Source organism: Lepidochelys olivacea, assembly GCF_965140295.1.
Source record: "Lepidochelys olivacea isolate rLepOli2 genome assembly, chromosome: 4".
In the NCBI taxonomy this organism is placed as follows: Eukaryota; Metazoa; Chordata; order Testudines; family Cheloniidae; genus Lepidochelys; species Lepidochelys olivacea.
In genome coordinates, this window is record NC_140414.1 from 81,890,767 (window position 1) to 81,915,561 (window position 24,795).

The window sequence follows — 24,795 nt, forward strand, 5'->3', positions numbered from 1 at the left end:
TCCAGACCTTCCTCAGATTGTGTAGGCCTTGTCTTTCATGACAGGTATGAATAAATATCCTCAAAACAATCTAAGACCACCTGGATTCTTAGCTAAAACAAGGTTGATCAGAGTGTTTGAGAGAAAATCGTGATAACTCAGTGGAATGAAAACATATCTAGCCTTAGACTGTATGAAATTTAAAAGGTGAGTTACAAATTTAGGCCTTGATCCTACAAAATGAACTCCTGAAGCTAGTGAGGGGATCTCTTGTTCTCTTCGCAGGACTTGGGCCTTTTTGGTTAAAGACTTAAGTATTCCTGTAGGAATGGGCTTTAGGCCTTGTCCTCACTGTGAAACATTACCCCAAAATTCCCACTGGTTCTGTCACTGGCTCATCTCAACCAAGGTTAAAACCAGTGGGAACAAGTCTCCAGAAGTTGGAATCAATTTTACCACTGTTTCAGTTAGAGCAAATTTAACTAAAATGGTGGTTAAAAACTGTTTAACTACCAGAGCCTTGTCTACACTCCAGTTCCTGTTGGTTTAACACTGGTTCAACTGAACTGGTGGGCGGAATCTTTTCATATGCTTCCCCAGTGTAGACACAGTTCTAGAGTTCAGGTATTCCTGTCCATTTCTCAGGTACTTTTGTTTACTCCATTGTTAGTTTTGCTCAGGGTTTGAGCCTTGGTGCCCCATGCAGCTTCCACATGATAACTCTGTTCACCAGCTAATGACAGTCACGTTCAGAATTGGAAACCCTTTGCCCCTCTCTTCACTTGCTCCCTATGGGTACATCTATACAGGGATAAAAAACCTGTGGCATGGCCATGGCTGGCCTGGATCAGCTGACCAAGGCTAGCGGGGCTCCAGCTCCAGCGCTGAAAAATCGCTATGTAGACTGTCTGGCTTGGGCTGGAGCCTGAGTTCTGAGACCCTTCACGCTCACAAGGTCCAGCTCAAGCCAGACAGTCTACATAGCGATTTTTCAGCCCTGGAGCCGGAGCCCCGCTAGCCTCAGTCAGCTGACCCAGGCCTCCCATGTGTGGGTTTTTTTTTTTTTATCTCTCTGTAGTCCCACCCTAAGTTACAGGGGAAACAGAAGTGCTGTGGGGTGTGTCCTGGGAGTTAATAAATCCGGGCTCTGGGGGAGAAGTGCATTTCAAAGTTCAGCGACCCATAACAGAAAATGTGTGGCTCTAGGCACTCTCCTGATTAAACTGAGGAGCCTTTAACTCAAGTGTGTCCGTAGAGATATGCACTGTTGTTGTAGCTGCGTTGGTCCTGGGATATTAGAGAGACAAACTGGGTGAGATCATATCTTTTATGGGACCAACTTCTGTTGGTGAGAGAAATTTTCAAGCTTACACAGAGCTCTTCTTCAGGTCTGGGAAATGTACTCCGTGTCACAGCGGAGTACAAGGTAAACAGATTGTTTAGCATGAGTAGTTAACATGCAGTTCAAGGCACCTTTCAAAGTGAAGGGCCTGATTACACTTCTCCTAGCCATAGAAGGGGGGGAAAAAAAGCTTATGGGGGAGGGGGAAGGTTTAAATGGATTACAGATTGTTGTAATAAGCCATAAATCCAGTGTCTCGATTCAGTCCATGATTTTTAGTATCTAGCAAGTTATGAATTTAAGGTGCCAGGCTTGTCTTTTGAAGTTGTCTTGCGGGATTCCTTTGAGGATGAGGACCGAGAGGACATACGTAGAGTAATCGCCTTGTCAAAAGTGTTCACCCACAGGTGATACAATGTTTTTGTCTTTTATCATTTTTCTGTGTGAGTTCATCTGAGAGCATAGTGATTGTCTCACCACATAGTTGTTATTGGTTATTGGTGGCATTTAGTGTACTGGATGAGGTATACCACATGTAGTGATAGGCACAAGTAGCACCCATGGATCTTGAAGTGTGTGTTGTAGGGGTGCTGATCATCATAGCAGTGGAGATAGATCTACAGGTTTTGCATCTGTTCTGGCAGCATCTGGTGCCACTTTGGTTGGTGTGTCCTGGTCTGTAGGGAGCTTGCTTCTAATTAGGAGGCTGGAGAGATTGGGGGGTTGTTTGAAGGCCAGAAGTGGGAGTTCAGAAAATATTTCTTTGAAAATGGGGTCCCCATCAAGTATGGCTTGTAATTGTTTGATGATACCCCATAGGGGTTCTAGTGTGGGGTGGTAGGTGATAACTAAGGCTACGATTTAGTCACAGGTATTTTTAGTAAAAGCCATGGACAGGTCATGGGCAATAAACAAAAATTCATGGCTGTGACATATACATGACTTTTTAGTACAAATACCCAACTAAATCTTGGGGGCTGCTGCTGCGGTGGGGGGAGGGGGGGCATGCATTGGGGGGCTGCTGCTGCGGGGGAGGCGTGCATTTGGGGGCCGCTGCTGTGGTCTGCCTGCTGCTGGGGGGGGCCGGGGCCAGTGGCTGCTCCGGCCGCCCCGGGGACCGCTGCCCACCCGAGCAGTGGCCAGTGTGGCTGGCTGTGGGGCCACTCCAACAGCAGCCGGTGTGGCTGTTCCCAGGGCCACCTGAACAGCTGGCCGTAGAGCCAGCTGCTTGGGCAGCCCTGGGGTCAGCCACACTGGCTGCTGCAGAAGTCATGGAGGTCACCAAAAGTCACGGAATCCGTGATTTCCACGACCTCTGTGACAGACCCGAAGCCCTAGTGATAACTAGGGGTATGCAGTTGGAAGGGGTTTTATTTCCATATTGAAGCAGGTGGCAGAGATGTCACACACGAGAATTAAATTCTCTAATACAGGATTCTAAATCACTGAGGTGTTGGTGTTAACCTATAAACTCCAGCAAGAAACCAAGAGGCAGCAAGTGCAGATTACTACATGAAACTGAAACCCATACTGGAGACCAATAGGTCAACACTGAAGTAAAACACTGACAATTTGTAGCTGTTTTGGGGGCAGCAGCACAAAGTCAGACACTGTAGAATAGTAAATAAGCATATTTGTGTATGTAAATATACAGCAGAGGAGGCAAAAAAGTATGAGAATATATGAGACCAAGTAGCTGTGTAATACCATGTTTGTTGGGGGTATCCATAGAGACACTCTCTAATTATAAATCTCTTTACTGTAGTTGCTCCAGTGTATTATAGTTGTATAAATCTATTTTTTTAAACATTTTTGCCTTTTTCATAGGCTTGTCAATTGACAGATGAACAGACACATCACTTGGTGAAAATGACCCTTGATTTTACTCTTCTCTTTTATAAGGTGAGGGCGATAAGTTCTAAGAGAGAAAATGCACTGAAACTTTGCACCAAAATGTGTAAGCTGTATGTAGCCATCTAGTGGAAACAGTAAAAAGATGCAATAAGTCATCATGCTGGAAGTGGGAAGGACTTTTTGGTTCAGCCACTATTAACTGTTTGAGAAAAAGCAAGCAAATAATGTGAGATATTTGAGAGTAATTGGATCCTCACTGCTTTGTTCATAAAGTTTGAAATAAGATGTATGGTGTTATTTAAATACAAAGAGTAGATTTAACCTAGCTTTTTAGATTTTAACTTACATTTTGTAGAAATTCAACAAGGCAGTCTTCTCATTCACCCAGGGATGAGTGGGGCTTTAAAACCCTGAATCCATTGAAACCAGCAAGAGAGAGGTAGTCTTGTGGTTAAGAGACAGAACTGGGAGCTAGGAGATGTGGATTCTGTTCCTAGCTATGCCAGTGATTTTTTGCATGACATTGGCCAAGTAGCTTACCCTTTCTGTAGCTTGGTTTCTCAATCTTTAAAATGGGTGTAATATTCTGAATTTATACAGCATTTGCTGTTGAAGGACCTCAAAGAGCTTTTAAAGAATGAAGTAAGCCCCTAAGTCCTCTCTAAGATAGCTCCGGAGCTAACCCATTTTGCAGTGTTATGAGTAAGAGTAGTAACATTTTATCATTGTTTCTAAAATGGTAAATACTGTGGTGTATACAAATTCCAGTTAAACTTTACATGATGCAAATATTTTGGGTCTTGTTTTGTGAACACAAACATTATTGGGCATTCTTAAAACCATACTGAAATAGGAAGAAATGCAAGTATTTAAACAAATGTTACAAATTACAGAAAGAATTGGCTGGTAATGAGAACATAACTCTAAATGCGGAACAGAAATCCAAGAAGAATTGAATTATGAATATTTGAATGAAGTGGTATTCATATTTGAATCTGATGCAAAGACAATCGAAGAGTATTATCTGTGTAATTTTTTTAGCTGCAAAGTTCTCAGTTCGTGTGTGTGCGCTCTCTCTCTTTATATTGGAAGATACAGAAGTCTTGCATTGGATCAAATCTCTTTCTAATCGCATTATAAAAATGTTCTATTTCAGTGCCGCAAAACAGGATCAGCTCTCTACAAACATTACAAGGTGTACAAACGCCCTAACTGTGGTCAGTGCAGTGGAAAGATCACGGTTTGTCGTTTAGGAGAGAATAACAGGATGACATACTTCTGTCCTCAGTGTCAAAAGGATAAACCTCAGCTTGTTGATGTTAGGTATGGCATTTGCTTTATAACTCTTTAAAGCGTGGCCCTACTCTGAAAAGTGCTGAATAGAACTGCTCCCTGTGTGTATTCAAAACTCTGTATGCTGCCTTTACTGACAAAAAGGGGCTTTTATTGTTTGTTTTTTTTCTTGTGAGCACAGCAGCACTAGTTCAGCTAAGAGAGTGAGCTAAATTCAATTCCTATTTGTACATCAGCATAGTTGTTGACTAAATTCCACACCTTTTCAATTATTGGCTAAATTCCGATTCGAAATACCTTATTCAAACTTTTTAAAATTATTTGAACCATCAATTGTTAGCCTACATAATGTGAATTTACATAACTATGTGAATATATAAGTTATCGTTGCTCTCGCTCTAGTTGTCAGTCAATCATCTTTTACTCATTTGTGTCATCTTATTTTAAATTAGATCCAGATCCTACAAATACATAAGCAGGTGCTTAACTTTATACCTATAAGTCCTGTTGATCCCGCTGGGGTTACTTGTGTAAAGTTAAGCACTTCTGTAAGTCTATGTCGATCAGGATCTTAGATCATAAAATCTTCAGGACAGGGACCATGCCTTTCTATATACAATGCCTAGTACGCTGGGGCCCTGGTCCTGACTGAGTCCTTTGGACACTACCACAGCATAAATAACTAATAATCCATTGAAGGCAATGGGACTTCCCAAATGTCACTAAGAACAGATTTTGAAGTCAGTAAGGTTTCACGGTTTGGCTTACAAAATCCTTAACTAATGCTGATGTATATGAAAGAAAGAACCCTACTTGACTCTGACCCCAGGTGTATCTACTGGGGTCACAGTTAAGGGGAAAATAGTTTTACTTCTAAACTAAGCCATTTGATATAGAAGCTGTTAAAAGATAATAGTATAATTCTGCAATAATGGTGGAAGCTCACAGTGCTTTTCAGAACAGAATCACACTTCAGCATTTGAGGAATTTTTAATTAATACATTATTTTATTTAAATAAACTCATTAACCTTTTCGTGTCTTTTTAAATAGATGTTTTTATAACTTACGGTTGAAAGATTTGGGTATAGTAATTTTTTTTTATTTTCAAAAATGTGAGTATAACTGACATACTATACAAATGTACAGTAAAAGTATTTAACAAAGAATTTTATGTAAGATTCAGGTTTCACAGCTGAAATATATTTGAAGTGAGGAAATGGAAAACGTTAGAGAAGATGCTTACAGAAAGTTCCCCCTGCCACAATGTACATATGTAGTGTTTTCTCTTCCTGTTTTTCTTAAAGAGCAAATCTTGCTGTCCTTAGTCAGATGAGTTGTTGCATTGAAGTAAATAGTTGGTTACATGAGTAAGGTGAGCAAGACCTGGCTTAACTGTTCCTTAATATATTATTGTTTGAGCCCAATCCTGTTCCCATTGATATTAAGGGGGAGCAGTGCCGAGCCCATTGTTTAAACAGATTTCACAAAGTACCCAAGATATGTAATGTGGCTGAGTCAATGTGGTGGTAGAAATCTTAACTTCTGTGCTTTCATACCTTTTTATTAAAACTGTGCAGCCTCTTTTACTATGACATAGGTTTTACATTAAATTTCTTTTGTTTTGTTCCTTTGTTTGTTTGCCAAACTTGACATTTTACAGAGGCTAGATTTCTAGGAAATGCGGAGCATCTACCCTCTGCAATTTGGGCCCTTTTTAAACTGAATCAAGTTGGGCACCCAAAGCTCATCTTAACTAATTCGCCTCTCACAGTTTGTATGGTAACTTCCAACTTGTGTATGTGTATATCTTACTATATGTTCCATTCTATGCATTCGATGAAGTGAGCTGTAGCTCACGAAAGCTTATGCTCAAATAGATTTGTTACTCTAAGGTGCCACAAGTACTCCTGTTCTTTTTGCGGATAAAAACTAACACGGCTGCTACTCTGAAATCCTCAATTTTGAAAATCTTGGTCTGTCTTCTTACTGTTACCAGCTAAATGTTCCTAGTTAGCCTTTGCCATTTACACGCTGTTGAGTTGAACAGGATAGGGAGGGAATGAATTCACATCGTTGATGTTCCTATTGGTTGGCTGTGATATATAAAAGTGAATGAACTGGGCAGCAGTATGTTATGTAATTTGTTTCGGCTTTATAGTTATAATGAATAAAATTATAGAAACTTATTTTTTAAATGAAAACTTTGAATGTACAACATATTATAATGGAGCAAAATTTTGCAGTCCTTGTCAAATCATGGGAATCTACAACTCTTTATTTTAATCATGCTTGTGATTTTCCCTCATGAGTTTTGGGAGAATTTTACTCTGTGTGTGCCATTGAGACATTTTCAGGCTTAGACAATTGTGATAGCAGCAGTCTTTCTACTTGGAAAGGTGGGAAGGGAGAAAATACATTGATATCAAGAGGAGCAAGGGATACAATTTTCAAGTGCCTCATTTTCACTAAGCTTTCAGTTCCTTATAGTGCCTTTGAAAATTTTACCCAAGACTTCATTCAAATAAAAATTTTAGCTAAGATTAGAGAACATTTAAATCCCCACCACCATCACCACCTTCTCAGGCAATTATAACTCAAATAGCTGAAGGGATTTTGCTAAAGGTATGTTTGGGGTTTTTTTAAACCTTTGAGCACAGATCAAACAAAGAAAATTTCAGCCTATAAGATAAATATTTCACATGCTGATAACTTTCTGAAAATATGGGGGAAAAGAGTTATAATGAGAAGTGACTAGCAGCAGGTTGGGGTGAGAGTTGTGTTCTGTGGCATCAGGTAAACAGAGAATGATGCAGAAAAAATCTGCTTTTTTTCTCATCGCCCTCCTAGAACAACTGATATGCTAGGACTCACAGACAACAATAAAAGTAAAGCTGTGCAATATTTTGCTTTTAAGGAAACAGTAAAAGAAAAGAAAGCAACAATACAATTTGTCATTTGAAAAAGCTATCTGGTAAAGGTAGCCATAGACCAAAATAATCTCCCTTTTCTCCCAATGCTATTGTTATTCAAGTGTCAGAGCACACTATATTCCATTGCTTTGTGTTTTCTATTAGACTTTCCCAGAATGAAAACACACTTATTTCAAGTGTCAAGGATTTTATGAAAAGGCTGATTTACTGCTCCAAGATGCTCTGATTTTTAAAGCCAGAAGGGAGCATTGTGCCTTGTTACAGGTGACAGTCTGATTAAAGTATCCTAAAGACTTAAAGGAATTCTTTTAAATGTTCTTTACCTTATCAAATCCAAGCAAGTCTTCAGTCTTTAAGATAATGAAATGACAAAATTCCAGTGAACTAAGAATAAAAATATTTTAGATTACTAAGCAGTCTTCACACCTAGAGCTGTCACAGATCCAGTTAAACACACATCTTGGCCACTCACCAGACTGCTATTAGGAAATCCAACCACTGAATCCCTGGGTGTTTTAAGCCTCAAGAGTCTGAAGAGAGTCCAGGCACTGCTCTTGTCTTGGGGTCCTTAGACATACTCTTGGGGTGCAGATCCTATGTCTAGTACCCACTTATGAGAGCCACAATCATACAGCCAGCTGCCCACTCCTGGAAGGATGCTGATGCTTCAGGCTTCCTCCTGTAGCTTAAACACATCTTCTTCCAGAGCTCCAACACCACGTGGGTGTTCTGGGCCCACAGTTTACCTCTTCAAGGGACACATGAATAGGGTAACATGTAACATTGCTCTTTACCTAATTGTACAAGAAATACACAGGTCCGTGCAAAAATAATAAGCCATCACCACTACCAGAATTGTTTTTTGTGAGAAAGCAATTAGGTAACTCCAGGAGAAGGTTCATGGCTGTAAATCCCATGAAGAGATAGGGACCTCCCTCCAGCCCAGACATAAGTGCATAAGACTCTTTTGAGGGGTGGGACTTAATACCTGCCCCTCTCCTTGGCATTTCCTGTTGGCTAGGTTAGGCAGCTCCACACTCATCTGGCTGGTTTTTTTGGATGCCATTCTTAGGCGCATGACTTTCTCAATGCATTGTACAGAGAGCATGTCTGCCTCAAGGCCGTGGATTCCACTAGTCAGTAGGGTGCCTAAATGTTAAATATTGCAATGTCAAATCTAAATCCCCTTTTTGGATCTAGCCCTTTGAGACTTCTCTTCCTAGCTTGCCCTCTCTGATTCATCCACTCCCTCTCACCTGGCCACACTTCCTGGAGGGGTCTCTGTCATCCTCCTATGAGTCCTTTTTAAAGTGAGCTGTAGCTCACAAAAGCTTATGCTCAAATAAATTTGTAGTCTCTAAGGTGCCACAAGTACTCCTTTTCTTAACACCACCTTGGTGTCTTTGTTCTGCAGCTGGTAATTTTTCAATCTCCAAATCCCTAGTCCCCAGCTGAGAGAAGTTATAGAGAACTGATTTCCCTAGGATGCAGTTACTCTTCTGGTCTCCCCAGAAGGAGGGGTGCTGATCATCCTTAACAATTGGCTATAGTCCCTGGGCTGGGAGGGACGGTTTTAAAGGCTTATCAGCAATGGTGGATACATAAATCTAGATGCATTCCGTGATGCAGCAGTTTTCATCGTAACAACTTCATAATATCAACCAGAATTCAGATTTTGTACAGACACATTCCTCAGATTGTCACTAGAGCTGTTCTTTTTTCCCTACAGACGATTTCAATTTTTGGTGAAAATTCAAAAACCAAAATTCTTCATCCAAAATCAAAAATAGTTTGATTTGGAAATGCTGCCATGGTAACTTACAGGAGTCGTAGTTAGGGTGCCTCATGCTTTCATTTTCCTCTATGAACCAGGCTCCCTGGTCTGACTACATGTCCCATGATGCAATATGGTCTCTCCCCTTGGAGAGGAGAGGTGATATACCAGGGAAGTCTCTGGCCATGGTGCATCATGGAAAATATAGTCTGGCCAGGGAACTGGACTAATGCAGTGGAAAGGGGCATGAAGCAGCTAACTAAAACTTCCATGAGGCATCTCAGTAGCATTTCCAAATTAAAAAATTTCTAATTTTAGATGAAATATTTGTTTTCTGATTAACCTATATTTCTGGTGGAAAGACACTTTTGCAAAAAACTTTTAGTCAAAAACCCAATTTTTTGTCAGTTTTGATGGATTTTTTTTTTACCAGCATTAATAAAACCTTTTAAAAAAATTAGTACCTATTGTATTATCTGCTGCTGAAGTGGCTTCCCAGAATCCACAAGGTAATATCAGGGGAAGAAAGAGAGGGTGAAGCTTTTTAAAAGTAAATAATTCTTACCTCTCACAATTGATAAATTTATAAAATACAATCCTAGGCATGCTTAATATGGTAGCAGAGCTCAGAGGGGCTTGCTGCTTGTCACTAGCAAAGCATTGTGAGAGACAGCCCAGGTTGGACACTTAAGGGGACACAGCAGTCCCACAGTCCTGGGCTGCACCCCAGGGATCCCATCACAGATACCAATCCTTGAAATCCTGTTACTGTTTCACATCCACCACTATAGTACTGAAGTGTACCAACAAAAGAGGGAAGAGTATTGTTGCATGTCAGATTTCTGGAGATGAATTAAGATCTATGTACAACTTGGCACATCAATCAGGAGTCAGGAATGTGGTATCTGGATTTACAGCTATGACAAAAAAATAGTGGATTTGATTGTTTAATGCTCTGATTCTGAACAGGTTCCTAAATACTAAACCTATTTCAGCCGTATGCATAAAACTGATATTGTACAAGACTGATTTTTATATTTAATATTTTTGTTTCATTTTCAGTGAAAGGTAAGTAGATGCTTATGCTTCTTATTTGTAAGTGTTAGATTCCCATTTCAGTTTGCTGTTTTGAAAGTAGTGTGGTCTAGTGGCTACCCCAGGATAACGGAATAAAGAAATTAAGGTTGTATTCCTTACGCTAGTAAGGATTCACTGTATGATCTTGTTCAAATCTGCTGCTTTAATTTCCCCATTTGGTTAATTGTTGATGAATACTGTGGCGGGGGAAGGAGAACAAGAATTGGACTACTGGATACTGCCTCCCTACATGCTCTTTCTTATTGCTGCTGGTTGCAAGAGGCTATAGCATGATGATACAGTACATAGTGTATAATAATTAACGGCTGTTAAAGCACTTTGAGATCCTCTGAGATGCCATTTTAGTTTGACCTTTTTTTTTTTTATTGGCCTATTCAGCATTGAGCAGGATTTGTCCTTTGGGTAAAGGAGTTGTCTGTCTAATCCAAGCTATGATATGCAGCTGGAGCCCTGGGTACCACTTGTTCTCCAGCCCCACATCTCCCAATATATGCTGGATGCAATCAATTTGTGGAATAAACTTCACAAAAGGTTAACTCTGTTTTGTTTTGTTTCACAGCAAATTGCCAACTAGAAAAAGCTTAATTTGCTGGGCATATGGCAGGGGGTCATGTTCTAATGAACATGTAGCTCAGAAACCTGAAGAAGAGTGGACATGTACTCTCTGCACTCTAATAAACAAACCTTCTGCTAAGATCTGTGATGTTTGTTTGACTTCAAGGCCTGAAGGTAATGATGGCTTTTGTGTGCTGGTTTTGTATTCTGTTTACAGTATTATCATGTTGTAGAAAGTGGTATTTTACCAGTACATTGAGAATGTTTGTTGCAAACTCCAGTCTTAATTTTTAAACCAAACTTTAAGGCTAGATTTTCAGTGAATTTCAAACCAGAATATAACCTTGCAGGTTATTTTTACATGAGTAACTGCATATCTGATTATTACCTTGTTTGCATGGGTGTAGATTTTGCACAAGAACACAGAGGGGCAACTTATTTGACCCTTTGAATCCTGTAATATTTGCCCACTAATAGCCTAATTTTATGAAGTGCTGTGTATGCTTAACTCCACTCTGTTCAGAGTAGGGATGACTCTTGGCTCTGCTAGCTCCCTCTTGTAGGCAGGGTGGCTCCTACTACAGCCATGCTGCTTTTGACTAGATCTCCCTGAAACTGCTCAGTAGCAGTTGTGGATGAGACCCAGACAGTGTGGGGAAAAGAGCTCTGAAGTATATTACCTCCTGCCTGGATTAGTCTGGAAATCTGTGTACCAGGCAGGGATGGTGAGGTGGAGAGCAGATATCCCTGGGCTCCATCGCTTCCCAGGTCCAACTCTACTGCATAGGCCTGCATAGAGACATTATGTGGGACAGGGGAGCCCTTCCCAATTCTTCCATGTGAAAAGGAGATCTGTATACAAAGGGAACTCTGAAAAACAGCCTACGTTAAGAACCCAACTCAAAAATCCTTGGGTTGCTACATGTATTCTAAGAAGCTACATCATAAGACAAAATGTGTTTTTAAGGAAGACTGCTTACACCACAGTCGCATGTGCCTCTTTACCTCAAAAACACTTGCATCTGTTACTCTACACTATGCTTAAGCTTCCTATGTATATGTGCAAGAAATGTAAAGGGTAAAGAATCATATAGATTGTGGGACTTGTGTGTTAAAGTCCCCTAGTTGGTTTTGACAATGTGTTTAAATTGCTTAGTTGATTTGAAAATCTTAATCATAGTGCTGATGTTTGTTTCTACAATACTTTTTTTTTTTTTAACTGTGGCTATTAATTCATTCTGGGTGTCTTTTTGTAGTGGGGAGTAAGATGCTTTGACTCCTATGTCATGTTTCGCTGGCACAGATGTCTTTCCCCAGGCCAGGAATGAAGAAAAGTGTTTATCTCTGCAGCTAGCACAGATTTCTGTTGCCAGCAGAGGCTGAGCTTGCTGGTTCTTTTCCTCCAGAATCCCAGTGTGAGAAACCTGAAACCTGTCCGCAAACTCAGATTTGCCAATTAACTTTTTTTTTAATTTATACACCCAGCTGATTTTCTAAAACTTACAGCAGTCTCTCTGCAACAAAGGCATTGTAGCCTAAGGCTTTAGAACAAAGTCCTGATTATTCTGTTTCTTTTCCTCCACCTCTTCCCCATTCCAATCATGTAGCACTTACGATATTATCAAAGACTGAGGTCTGGAACTTGAGGATTTGGTTAATTCAGTGAAACATTTTTATCTACAAAATTTCAATTACATATTTTCTGTTTAAATCAAATTTTCCTCATGTTGCAGAAAGTAGTATGTAAAGTGGTTGTTTGTTTGTTTTTTTTTTTTTCCAGTGTAGGGCTTTATCATTTACCTGTCTTTATAGACATTAAGATTCTTGGTCCCTTTTTTTTTAATTTGTTCAATTTTATATAATTAATTTCTCCCTGGAGTTCCAGTTGTGAACAGTATTCTACACTTGTGAACAGTATTCTACACTTGTGTAGTACTGTTACCTGCTGTTAAACAGTTATCATGTTCGACTCCAAAAGTGGCTGAACTTCTGTGATGGAGGAAAATTAATCCTGTGTATATCTAATCTGTGAAGTAGTCTATATAAATGTATGGCGGATGTTAATACATGCAGTTTATAGATGACCTATAGATGACCTATAGACATACTTTCACACAAATGGCTGACCAAGAATTTTTTCTCCAAGTTTCAAAGGTAGAGAATGATAAAGATTCTACAGCCTCTAATAGCAGCTTAGTCAAGTACCCTTGTAACTGCTTTGGAAAGCCAAACACAGAAATAAAGGTCAATAGGAAAACCACATTTGGAATGACAACTCTAGTTTTGACAGATCTCAGCAGTAAATTCACTCCGTTAAAAAATGACAGAAGTGATAGTCAAACGCCAGATGGGAATTCTCACTGTGACTCTCCAAGAAACTACAACTATTGCCAGAATAACACCTGCCAGAGGAGTGGAAAAAAGTATGAATTTCATTCAGCAAATTCACTCACTGCAGTAAATACAGCATCACCCTCCCACCATCAATCTGATTCTTCTAATCCAGTGCAGAAGAAACAGAAGATTGATCATTCAGCCTCAGATTTCAAAAGTAACGTGAGTTTGTCAAATAGGTATGTTATTTTCCAAAACTTAAACAAGCTTTTCATATAAAGTACATCAGTCTTGTATAAAAATAAACTTGCAAACTGGAAATTAATGTAAGTCTGTGTTTGGGGGAAAATTTGGTTTTGGCCTTTGATGTTTTACTTTAAGAACCTAAGCCAATTCACTTATTTCTCTTGTGCTGGTGTGATTGAGCAACACCAAAAGTACTTGCTGTAACTTCAGAAGGCTCCGAGGCAGAAGGGAGGAAAACCCGGGGGGAAACATTGGCCTGGAGAGCACTGGAGATGGGGCAATGTATTCAGTGGAAATGAGGCAAGTCAGAGAGTTGAGTGAGAGTTCGGGGATTGGAGAGGGAGAGAACAAAGCCAAAATGGAAAAATTCACAGAAAAGGAATAAAATAAGAACAGATTAAAAAAAACAAAAGGAGACAGCAAAAGAAGATTAGGGTATGATGATGAAAGTGTACCCATCTATTACCACTAAAGGCTGGAAACCACTGATTTGGCGGATTCTGATACATTGATGTCAAAGCCTGACACAAACATGTTTCACTGTCTGCAACCCTGTCTCCAAAGAGCCAGGAATTAGTGGCAAGCATTGCAGGAACAATGTGATTGGATGCTTTGCTGGATGAACCAGTGCTTTCCACATCCAAGAGCCCAGTATGTGATCACACTGTAATGAGAGAACTTTGAACAGTATTTATTTAAGTATTGCTTCCATTCCATTGACATTTCCAGAAATGATAGTGATAGTAATTAAAAGAGATGGGATGAAATATCTTTAAATTTTTGGGGATTGAACTATGGGATACTATGATGTGGGTCTCTCTCGTTAGAGCCATTCCAGAACAATTAAATAATTAAACATTAACTGGGCCAGAAAGAAAAGCAATCACTATATAGTCCAGTAAAATGAGGAGATTCTTCCCAGTAAAATTGGGAAGAAATCTCCCTATCTCACAAGGGTGTTTCCGGCACTTGGATATTATATAAAAGGACCCACACAGGTAAAAATGAATGTAGCTTACAAACACTGTGACTTTTTAAAAAAAAAAAACAAAACATTCTTTTTCTAATTTTCAGATTAGGTACACTACATAGCGCTGCTAGATTCTGAGGTTAAGGAACATCTCTTCAATGCAGCCCCATTCTGATTAGCATGAGCATTCTACTGGGCACAATCAGAACACATGCATCCAATACAATAGATACTTCCAGTGGCACTTCCATTCAAGTGAACTGTATAAATTTCAAATTCCTTTGGTTTGGTTTGTTTCATTTTCCTTTGACTAGTCACAGTAATGTATCCTGAACAGCAACTGAAAATGGGCTACTCTAGAAACACTGGAACCAGTCATAAAACTAGCCACCAGTGCTCTTTTTCCCTGGTAATCTCTGGTCTCTGTGGTTAATTGGTCTCTGTAATTATATTATTCGGTGCAAACATCCACTGGGCCTTGGACCCTGACTTTTGCCTAAAATGAAAATATCCTTAATTGCCTTGGGGTGTAGGAATTCATTCATTCTTGATTATTAAAGTATAACGGTACCAATATTACTTAGATTAAAAAAAAACTAAAATGATCATTTAGGCAATGTTTTGTTTTAAAACAAGAATTAATTTTATTGCGAAGATTAACAGGCCACTGCAAAAAGAAAAGGAGTACTTGTGGCACCTTAGAGACTAACCAATTTATTTGAGCATAAGCTTTCGTGAGCTACAGCTCACTTATTTTATTATATTTTGCACATTTAAAAGCCAGATTCTCAGTTCTAACTGGTTAGAGAAATCCATCCAGTGATGGGCATGGAGGGGCCTCTTGAGCGCCTTTGTTAAAATTCACTACCAAATTTAAGAGAAGGTTGGAGTGATAGTTCTGCTTCCCATGGAGTTATTCCATCTTTGGATCCCTGCCGGAGGTGTAAAAACAAAAAACTACTTCTGAAAACCTCTTTTTTTCATTTTATTTTTTGGCTGCTGTTGCTGCTGCCACTACCTTGGGAATGGACAAAATTATACTATATTGCATTCACTTGCCAAAAAAAAAAATAAAAAAATAAAAATGGTTCTACAAGGTCATAAACCCTGCTTCAAATTGCACAAGTTAAACATTGGCCTGTTCTGTCACACATATTCAGTTTAATTTTTCCTGGACAGCATAAAATAAATATCTTTCAGTACAGCTTCAAGGGATGCAGTCAATTTGAAAATCACACTTGTTTGAAAATTTGTGACCTACTCTAGTTAAGAGAAATATCTAAGATTACTAAAATGGAAATGAGTGAATGGGGAAAATATTTCTCTTCCTATTTGTTTACTTTGTGCATTTGACAGCACTTATGTCCAGACTTCAGAGGTGCTGAGCAACCCAGATTCCCATTGGAAAAAAATCAAGCTTTTAGCATCTGGTCAGTTTCATTGTAGCTTGATGATTATCTGAACTCAGCTGTGGTAAATCAGCATAGATGAGTCAGTGGAGCTATGCTGATTTACCCCAGCTGAGGATCAGTCCCATGATCTTCTGCACTAGCAATTTACTTCATTCACTTCACCTTGCTGAAAGATCTATAACACATCATCAGGAGGCAGAAAATTCATTACGAAAAGTCAAGTTGATAGAGTGCCTTTTAACTTGTTTGCCAGGTGGTGGTTCCTCCTTCCTTGGTTATCTTTGAGTATTTTTTTTTAAATGGGAAAACAAGTTAATGAAATAGACTCCTCCTATTTGCAAGTACATGTGCACTTAGTACATGGGGCTCATCACCCCCTAAAGGGAGAGGGAAGACATTTTTCATGGAACCTCATTAAAAAAATGACCAAATGACACTGAGTTATAGACCAAACACCAAAGGTAACTTCTGCCTTTTGCTTAAATATGTATATTCCCATTACCTTAATATTGCAAAATAATTGGCCAACAATCATATTTTAAATAGGATTAGGTCAGAGGTTCTTCTGTACTAATGTGATTGTATCCAAAGAGACCATTAGGCTCCTCAGTGATTTTCACCAGTCTTCCAAACCAGAGGTTCCAACATGAACCTCTGTTGGAAAATGAATGTTTGTAGATGTTCCCCACATGTACCCATTTAAAAATAAACATTGTGGGCTGAGCTCTGAACAAACACAGACCCTGATAAGACAAAATGCAACAGGTTGGAAGCAACTGAGGTGGTCAAGGCAGAGAAGGGAGACATGGTAATGGGAACACAAGGTTACTCAGATAACTTGTGTTGCGCATAATATGCCTGAAATTTCCTGGTCAGATTTTTGCTCTTTAAGATAGAGATGAATGAATCTTACATTTTCACCCCAGTTTACATCACTAGTGGAAGGCTGTTCCACTCCGTAAACATGACGTGTAACCTGTATCTGTTAAAACAGATTCCTTTTTTCTCTAAAATACTTTTAAAGAAAACTCACCTTATTTAAACTGTAGGTAACGAAGAAATATGCCCTTGTGTGTTGAATTCAGATATAATCTCCAACTATTCTTAATAATAACAGTAAGGGAGAACAAAGCTTCCCTACCAGCTTTACAAGAAAAGTTTCCGCTCAGTCAGCTAGACAGTTCCTTATTGGAATATGATTGGGATAATTACAGTAGTTTTTATCAAAGAGCGTGGAAAATTGTCTCTAAAGTGGACAAGTAGGTAAAGACCCTAATGGCCTTGTCTAAGCTATTTGTGATGGTTTTCCATTGCATGAGAGACTGAGAGAAGATTGTAAATGTAAACATTCTTGCTGTTAAGACATCCTGAATTTCAAACTAGATAAAATCCCATTCATAGTGGAAAACTGGTATATATGTAAAAGCCCTGAGGTAAGACAGCTTCTAGATTTAGATTGGAATTTACTTCATTTTTTTAGAAGGTTAAATTTAGCATTCAACGTCAGGGAAATCCATCCATTTTATATATAAAGAACCAAAGGGGTGGATTAGAAAAAATTCTATCCAGCTGTCACTCTGTGCAAAGATACATTATTGACAATTCTGTTTTACAAGCCTGTGTGTGTGTGTGGGGAGGGGAGGGGGGGTTTGGTGGTGTTAATCCCTTTAAATTATTTAATATTGTAATCTGTCATTACAGTGAACATCGAGTTAACATGACAGATGGTATTTGTACATTAAATGCGGGCAGTCCTCGCTGCAGTAAACACAACCGCCCCTGCAGTCTCAGAGTTGTGAGAAAGGAGGGAGAAAACAAGGGCAGACAATTTTATACTTGTCCTCTACCCAGAGGGACTCAGTGTGACTATTTTGAAGTAAGTACAAGACCTCGGGCCTTAGTTTTAAGCTTTCCAATGAAACAAATAAAACTATTATTCATCAGTCAAAACCCCCTTTTTTGCTTTAACTAAATCCTTTTGTTCCTCAAATATTTTTAAACATTTTAAAAAATATTAATTATCAGCTTAATATCTAATGTACACAAGTTAATATAATTTCCTATTTATTAAATAGAAAAAAGTACCATGGAAAATGGATGAGATTCTGCCTAACAATTGTTTTGTTTTGTACCTGAGGAAGGTTGGATTGTTGTAGGTTTTAAAATTACTGTTATTCAAAAGTAATGTCTGAGGGAGATCCCACTTTGGCTACATCTATGCTGTCTGCTAGGTGCGTGACTTCTCCTGCTTGCATACATATACTCATGCTGGCTCTCATCCAGTTAGTGCAAGTATAAATAGCAGTGTAGCCACAGTGGCAGCAGAGGGTATGTGCCTGGTCTGGTTAAGCCATACCTCCGCAGCCACCACCCATACCATCACAGCTACATTGCTATTTATACTTGTGATGGCTCAATGAGAGCAGGGGAATCACACCCCTAGCTCAGAGTGTAAACCTTGCCTGTACACAGTTCAGTAGTAATTGAAAAATTAAAAAAAAATTCCATTGTAGTAGCTTTGAAGAATCAGAGTATGACTGTATGCATATTTGCAATCTTCTATATCTGAGCACTATAGAAAAACGAAATTTTATCTTGGATACAATTTCAAAAGTACCCAAGTCTCACTAACTTTCAGTGCGACTTAGGCTACTAAGGGCCAGAATTTCAAAAGCATTTAGGTGAGGTGCAGGTAGTTACCTAATGGGATTTTCAAAAGTGTCTTAGCAGGGTAGGCATATAACTCCCAGTTCACATGCTTGGTTACTTGAGGCTATCACTTGGGTAAAGCAAATGTGTGTACCACCTCCAGAGTGCGGTCAATTTAGACACATTGTTCTACTGCAGTTTGTACATGGGGTCGGGGGGGAGTGGTGGCTTTAGGACCATGTGATCAAGAAAGATCCCTCTCAAATGTCCCATTAGTCTACTTAGTAACAGCACTTGCTTCCCTTCGTCATTCTTAGTAAAATGAGGAAATTGCAACGTAGACCTATTGGTCTATGCATGCGACTTATCAGACCACTGAGAAGAACTTATAACACAATAATTCATTTGAAACACTCATCATTCAGAAGAAAGGTGCATTTTAATACCAAGTTGAAGTTTTATGTGCATATAATTTATTTACTGTAAATTCAGTTATAGCTATGGAAGTCAAACTACCAGACTCTTAAGAAATTAAATAAGCGGTTTTAAGGGGAGCTTTTTTTTTTTTTTTGATTGCCACTTGCATGGCGGAATCAAGTGGGAGGGCTTATCCTGTACATCTGAATTTTTGTCATTGGTCCATAAAAAGGAATTTGACCATTAGACACAGTAACACCCATGGTAAAGTAATAATTTCTCTTTACAGTGGGCAGACTCACAGTTTCCATTCTGCCATCATGGGAAACGCTGCATTATGAGGACAGTGTTGAAGATTGGGATTAATAATGGAAAGAATTTTTTTGTGTGTCCTTTTGGGAAGGATAAACAGTGTGATTTCTTTAAGTGGGCAGAAAATGGACCAGGAATGAAGATTATTCCAGGATGTTGAGATTTTCATCTATAGTGACATTGGTCTTTTCATACTGTGTGTACTATAGTTCTCTGCTCCAAAGGATATTATTTTAGGAGATTCATTCTCAGGTGACATTTCACAATAAAAAAATGTGCCTAGATTCTGTTTGGAAAGGAAAACTGTGAGGTGGGGTTAGAGAAAATTTTATTTTCTGTTCATTCCTTGTAGCTGTAGCTGTTTTATCTAACTGTAGGATCTTTCAGAATTAGCAATTAACATATCTGGCATTCTGAAAATTAAACAATGGTAACATATCATTAGCATGCTAGTTTCCTGGGAGAAGACCTAGTCTGAAGGGGGAGGGGGGAGGAAATAATGTATCTGTCATTAAGGTGTAGCTGTCACAGTTCATGATGTATTGTAATATTCTGTCAGTGCAATATTTCTGGTTTTGATTGGAGTCTGTCTGTTCCTTATGTAGGCGTGGTGTTAATTTCTCAGCATTTCAGATGTTCAAATATTTATTGTTATATGTGATTTCTGAAAAATGTAACTCCTCTCAATATATTTTAAATAATTTGGTTTTAATATAACTTCTCATATAATGGAAGGTGAACATTTTGTGTTCAATAAAATTTAAGAAAAAAAATCACTATTTAATTTTATTTATACAGATCCATGTTTAATGGTTTGTTATGAGGATCAATGTATTTGTACACTCAAATCTAATCATATTTAATGAGTTCACTATTGTTGGCTAGACTTGTAGTAGAAGACACTAACATTTGTTTTATAATTTTACAAATCTCTCTAATGCATATTTTAATCTGTTTTAATGACTCGAGTGCCACTTAATAGATCCCCGAAAGGATGTTACTAGTGTGCTATTGTATAACAATACTAAGGACCATAATTCTGTTGTGATTCACAATCAGTGTAAATCTGTTAAGCAACAGTGCTATTTATTCTTAACAGCTTCTGGAAATTTATGTTTGCATATGATATGTCTTTGTGGCTGCTGTCCAGGATCATGGAAAAAAGAAGAAATGAAGAGGGGGAGGAGTGGTAACCAAAAAACCTTACATTTCCTTACTAAAATATGATCTGCTGAAAATAGTAAGCAAACTAAAAGCTAACTAAAGGCTCAATTATAAAACCTTGTGACCCCTATCCCATGAAGCACTAATGCATCTTTATAACAAAATGAAAATATTGAAATTACATAGAAAATAAGAACACGAGTACAAGGTTTATTTAGATGACAGACTACTAAAGGGATAATCTCTTCATTTTACAGAGTCTCCTTTACCCCTTACAACACTTCAGATTGTAAAACCTAAAGCCTTTACATGTTTTTCAAGCTTTGTTGTCAATTTTACTTTGTGCAACCTGACTGAAGTGCAAAATGAAAACAAGTCATTTGTCACTTTCTTGGTTCTCCTGCACAGTCATAATTCTGCAATGTTTGAGATGTAAACACTTCAAGGAAATGACTAAATTCAAAATAAACATTTTTCAGATTTTTTTTAAATAGTTGCTTAAACTAGCTTATATTAAATTCCTTTAAAAAACCCAAAACACTACTTTTTGGCACTGTCCATCTTGCTAACAGGGTTGGCCTTGAAACTAGAGTATTCAAAAATTTAAAAAAATGATTAAATGAATTTTGACAAAAGGGCAAAATTTGGAAACTCTTGAATTCTTTTTAGCCAGTTGTTAAAGCCAAACAAGTTGTTAAATGCTAAGCTATACAAACTGAAACAAATGCATCTCGCCGTTTTTAGGTTACAGGATTATAGCTGTTTGTGCCTTTATTGCAGAGGTTTTTTTGTGCCCTATTCCAGCAATTTGGGAATCCATAGAGAAAAATATATCAGACTTGAAAGGCTAACAATCTGATCAAAGAGCAGTGAGCTATATAAGACAATCAAATATTAAATTACTTTTTAATCAGAATTCCCCATTGAAACAAGTGGTCAGTCCTGCGTAACCTCAGGGCATGATATGCAGCAGGCATAACATCAGCAGATCAGAAAAGGAGCTTCTACTCTTTAAAACGTCTGATTTTTAGGATATGATCCAACACCCAGTGAAGTCAATGAATGGACTCCTAATGATTTCAGTAGATTTTGGATTAGGCATTTAATACGCATTCACTGTTACTGCTATTTGGGCAACATTTGGAAAAAGTCTCTCGCTATAAATTGCAGAAAGCAATTTAGAAATCAGAGCAAGAAATATGTTAAACTAAATAGTTTTCATGGTTATTGGCTCATCTCTTTAATAATAAATTTTCACAAAGCCTGAATAATTTAAATGTATTAGAAATAAGTTACTGCATTAAAAAACTGCATTCTTTTAAAATGGTAAATGGTACATTTTGTATCAAAGCTTGCAGTTAATTTTTTTTATTATCATAAAAAAGCAAGCTCTGCTGAAAGCATATTTCCAGGACTTTCCTATTAGTAGGAAGCAGTGAGTATAACAATTAAACATATTAGCACATGAAAGCCTCATGCATAGACTCAAATGTAGCATCAAAGGGATGTCCTAGGATGGCCTACTAAGTAATCAGAAGTGACTGCAGATAAGTAGCTTGTGAACAGCTGCAGAAAATCAAGTTTTGTTTTAAATCTGAGACTTCACAACGACCAACTCTGTGTTTCTACTGAGGGACTTCAACACTTATGTACATAGGGGAACAATGGAGATACCTGGAGGGGAGTGATTGGGTGGTATGGCCTCCCTGGCTTGGACCCGAGAGGTGAGTTGTTATTGGATTTCTGTGCTAGTCGTGGATTGTCCATAACGAACACCATGTTAGAACACACAGTTGCTCATAAATGTACTTGGTACCAGCGCATCTTGGGCCAAAGATTGATGATCTTGTCAGACCTAAGGCCATATGTTCTGGACACTCGAATGAAGGGAGGCAGAGCTGGCAACTGATCTCCACTTGGTGGTGAGTTGGATTCAACTCATGGGACACCGGCTGGTTAGACACAGGAGGCCCAAACGATCAGTATGGGTCACCTGGGAATGTCTGGTGGAAGACCTTATGCGGAAAGACTTCAGTTCCCACTTCCGGAAGAACTTCTGCATTCCGGGGGAGGTCTTGCACATAGCGTCCGAGTGGACCATGTTCAGGGCCTCAATTGTTGAGGCAGCCATGAAAAGGTGTGACCTGAAGGCAGTTGGTGCCTGTCATGGTGGCAACCCTAGAACCTGCTAGTGGACTCTGACTTGAGAGCTTTCCTCACATATAAAGGAGGCCTTCCGAGCAGTGCTTGTGAACTGGACTCCTGATACGGTTGAGAGGTACCGGCTGACTAAGAGGGCTGCGGCTGTGGCAGTTGTTGAAGTGAAAGCCCAGGCTTGGGAGGCATTTGGAGAGACCCTGGAGAATGACTATCGGGTGGCCTCAAAGGTGTTCTAGCAAGCCATTTGTCACTTTAGGAGAGGTCGGCGGGATGTTTGACAGGTTGTACTCAGTAAGGGAGGTGAAATGCTGATCTTGACTGAGGAGATCGTCAAGAGGTAGAAGAAGCACTTTGAGGAACTCAACCCGATGGACATGCTCCCCTTCTAGGAGGCAGCACTGGAAACCTCCAGTGAGATCAGATCTATTTCTGATGCTGAGGTTGATACAGCGGAAAAGTGTCTTCATCATGGTAAAGCAGCAGGGGTGGACAAGATTCGCCCGGTGATGTTGAAAACCCTGGACAATGTTGGGGTGTCATGGTTAACACACTTTCATTGGTGCGTGGAAGGCAGGTGCAGTATCTCTGGACTGGCAAACTGGGGTGGTGGTCCCAATCTTTAAGAAAGGAGACCCTGTTCCAACTATAGGGGGATCACACGCAGCCTCCCCAGCAAAATCTATTCCAGGTTGCTGAAGAGGAGGTTATGCCCATTAGTTGAACCTCTGTTCCTCCTGAATCTATGTGGATTCTGTCACAGCTGTGGAACAAAGGACCAGCTCTTTGCTCTCTCGCAGATACTTGAGGGATCATGGGAGTTTGCTAATCCAGTCTACCTTTGTTTTGTAGACCAGGAGAACGCATATGACCGCATTCCCAGAGATGTCTTGTGGGAAATGCTGCAGGAGTTTGAGGTACTGGTGCTGCTTTTGCATACTATCCGGTCCCTCTAGTCTCTGAATGAGAGTTGCGTTCATATTCTTGGTGTTGTCAAGTTCATTCCAGGTGCGCCAAGTGCATGTCTTGTCCCCACTCCTGTTCATGATTTTCATGGACAGGATATCAAGGTGCACATGAGCTGTGGAATACATTCAGTGTGGGAACTTGGAGGTGGCATCTCTGCTGTTTGCAGATGATGATGTCCTTGCTTTTTCAGACTGTGATCTCCGATGGGCACTCAAACATTTCACTGCTCAGTGTGAAGCGGCTGAGATGAGAATCAGCACCTCCAAATCAGAGGTTGTGATCCTTTCCCGGAAGAAAGTGGACTGCTCTTCTTCGAGTGATTTGCTCATATTGATTCCAGTTAGGTGTGTGCATGCCACGTGCATGGCCGTCAGAAAGTTTTTCCCTAGCAGCATCTGTCGGGCCAGGAGTTGAACCCCCTGGAGTGGCACCTCCATGGCGCTCAATATACGACGCTGCTGACCCAGGGTCCTCCAGTTCCTTCTTACCGTCCATGATGGTCATTGGAACTGTGGCGTCTTGCTCAGCAAATTCTCCAAGTTTCCCTACCTTTAGTTAGATAGTAGTAGTTCTGGTTTTGTTGATAGTTCTTTCTTGTAGTTAGTGAAAGTTGGGTTGGGGGCAGGGGTTACCCTGCACCCCAACTATCTGTCTTTGGGGCTCTCATAGAATATCAGGGTTGGAAGGGACCTCATCACGTCATCTAGTCCAACCCCCTGCTCAAAGCAGGACCAATCTCCAATTTTTGCCCCTGTCAAGTTCCTTCCCCACTCTGAACTCTAGGGTACAGATGTGGGGACCTGCATGAAAACCTCCTAGGCTTACTTTTACCAACTTAGGTTAAAACTTCCCCAAGGTACAAACTATTTTACCTTTTGCCCTTGGACTTCCGCTGCCACCACCAAACATCTTACCGGGTTTATTATTGGGAAAGAGCCGTTTGGAAATGTCTTTCACCCCAAAATATTCACCAAAACCTTGCACCCCCCTCTTCCTGAGAAAGATTTGATAAAAATCCTCACCAATTTGCATAGGTGAACACAGACCCAATCCCTTGGATCTTGAGAACAATGAAAAGAAGCATTCAGTTTCTTACAAGAAGAATTTTAATATAAGAAAAAGTAAAAAAGAATCACCTCTGTAAAATCAGGATGGTAACTACCTTACAGGGTAATTAGATTCAAAACATAGAGAATTCCTCTAGGCAAAACCTTAAGTTACAAAAAGACACAAAGACAGGACTATCCATACCATTCAGCACATCTTATTTCCTCAGCCATTTAAAAAATCATAATTAATGCATATCTAGCTAGATTACTTACTAAGTTCTAAGACTCCA

The 24,795-nt window shown here is 39.4% G+C and overlaps 1 protein-coding gene across 5 annotated transcripts in view; it reads left to right on the top strand.

Annotated features, from left to right (window-relative positions):
- Window positions 1-19,844, top strand: part of NEIL3 (nei like DNA glycosylase 3) — a 36,404-nt gene extending 16,560 nt beyond the window's left edge. For 4 of the 5 annotated variants that reach the window (XM_084625396.1, XM_084625397.1, XM_084625399.1 and 1 more), the window contains 6 exons: window positions 3,149-3,223; window positions 4,332-4,498; window positions 10,831-11,000; window positions 12,973-13,399; window positions 17,490-17,664; window positions 19,144-19,844. In XM_084625396.1, coding sequence (XP_084481522.1) covers window positions 3,149-3,223; window positions 4,332-4,498; window positions 10,831-11,000; window positions 12,973-13,399; window positions 17,490-17,664; window positions 19,144-19,326 — 1,197 coding nt within the window. In that variant the 3' untranslated portion in view covers window positions 19,327-19,844. The remainder of the gene's footprint in view (window positions 1-3,148; window positions 3,224-4,331; window positions 4,499-10,830; window positions 11,001-12,972; window positions 13,400-17,489; window positions 17,665-19,143) is intronic. The other variant, XM_084625400.1, reaches the window with a different exon arrangement.
- Window positions 19,845-24,795: the final 4,951 nt, after the last annotated feature.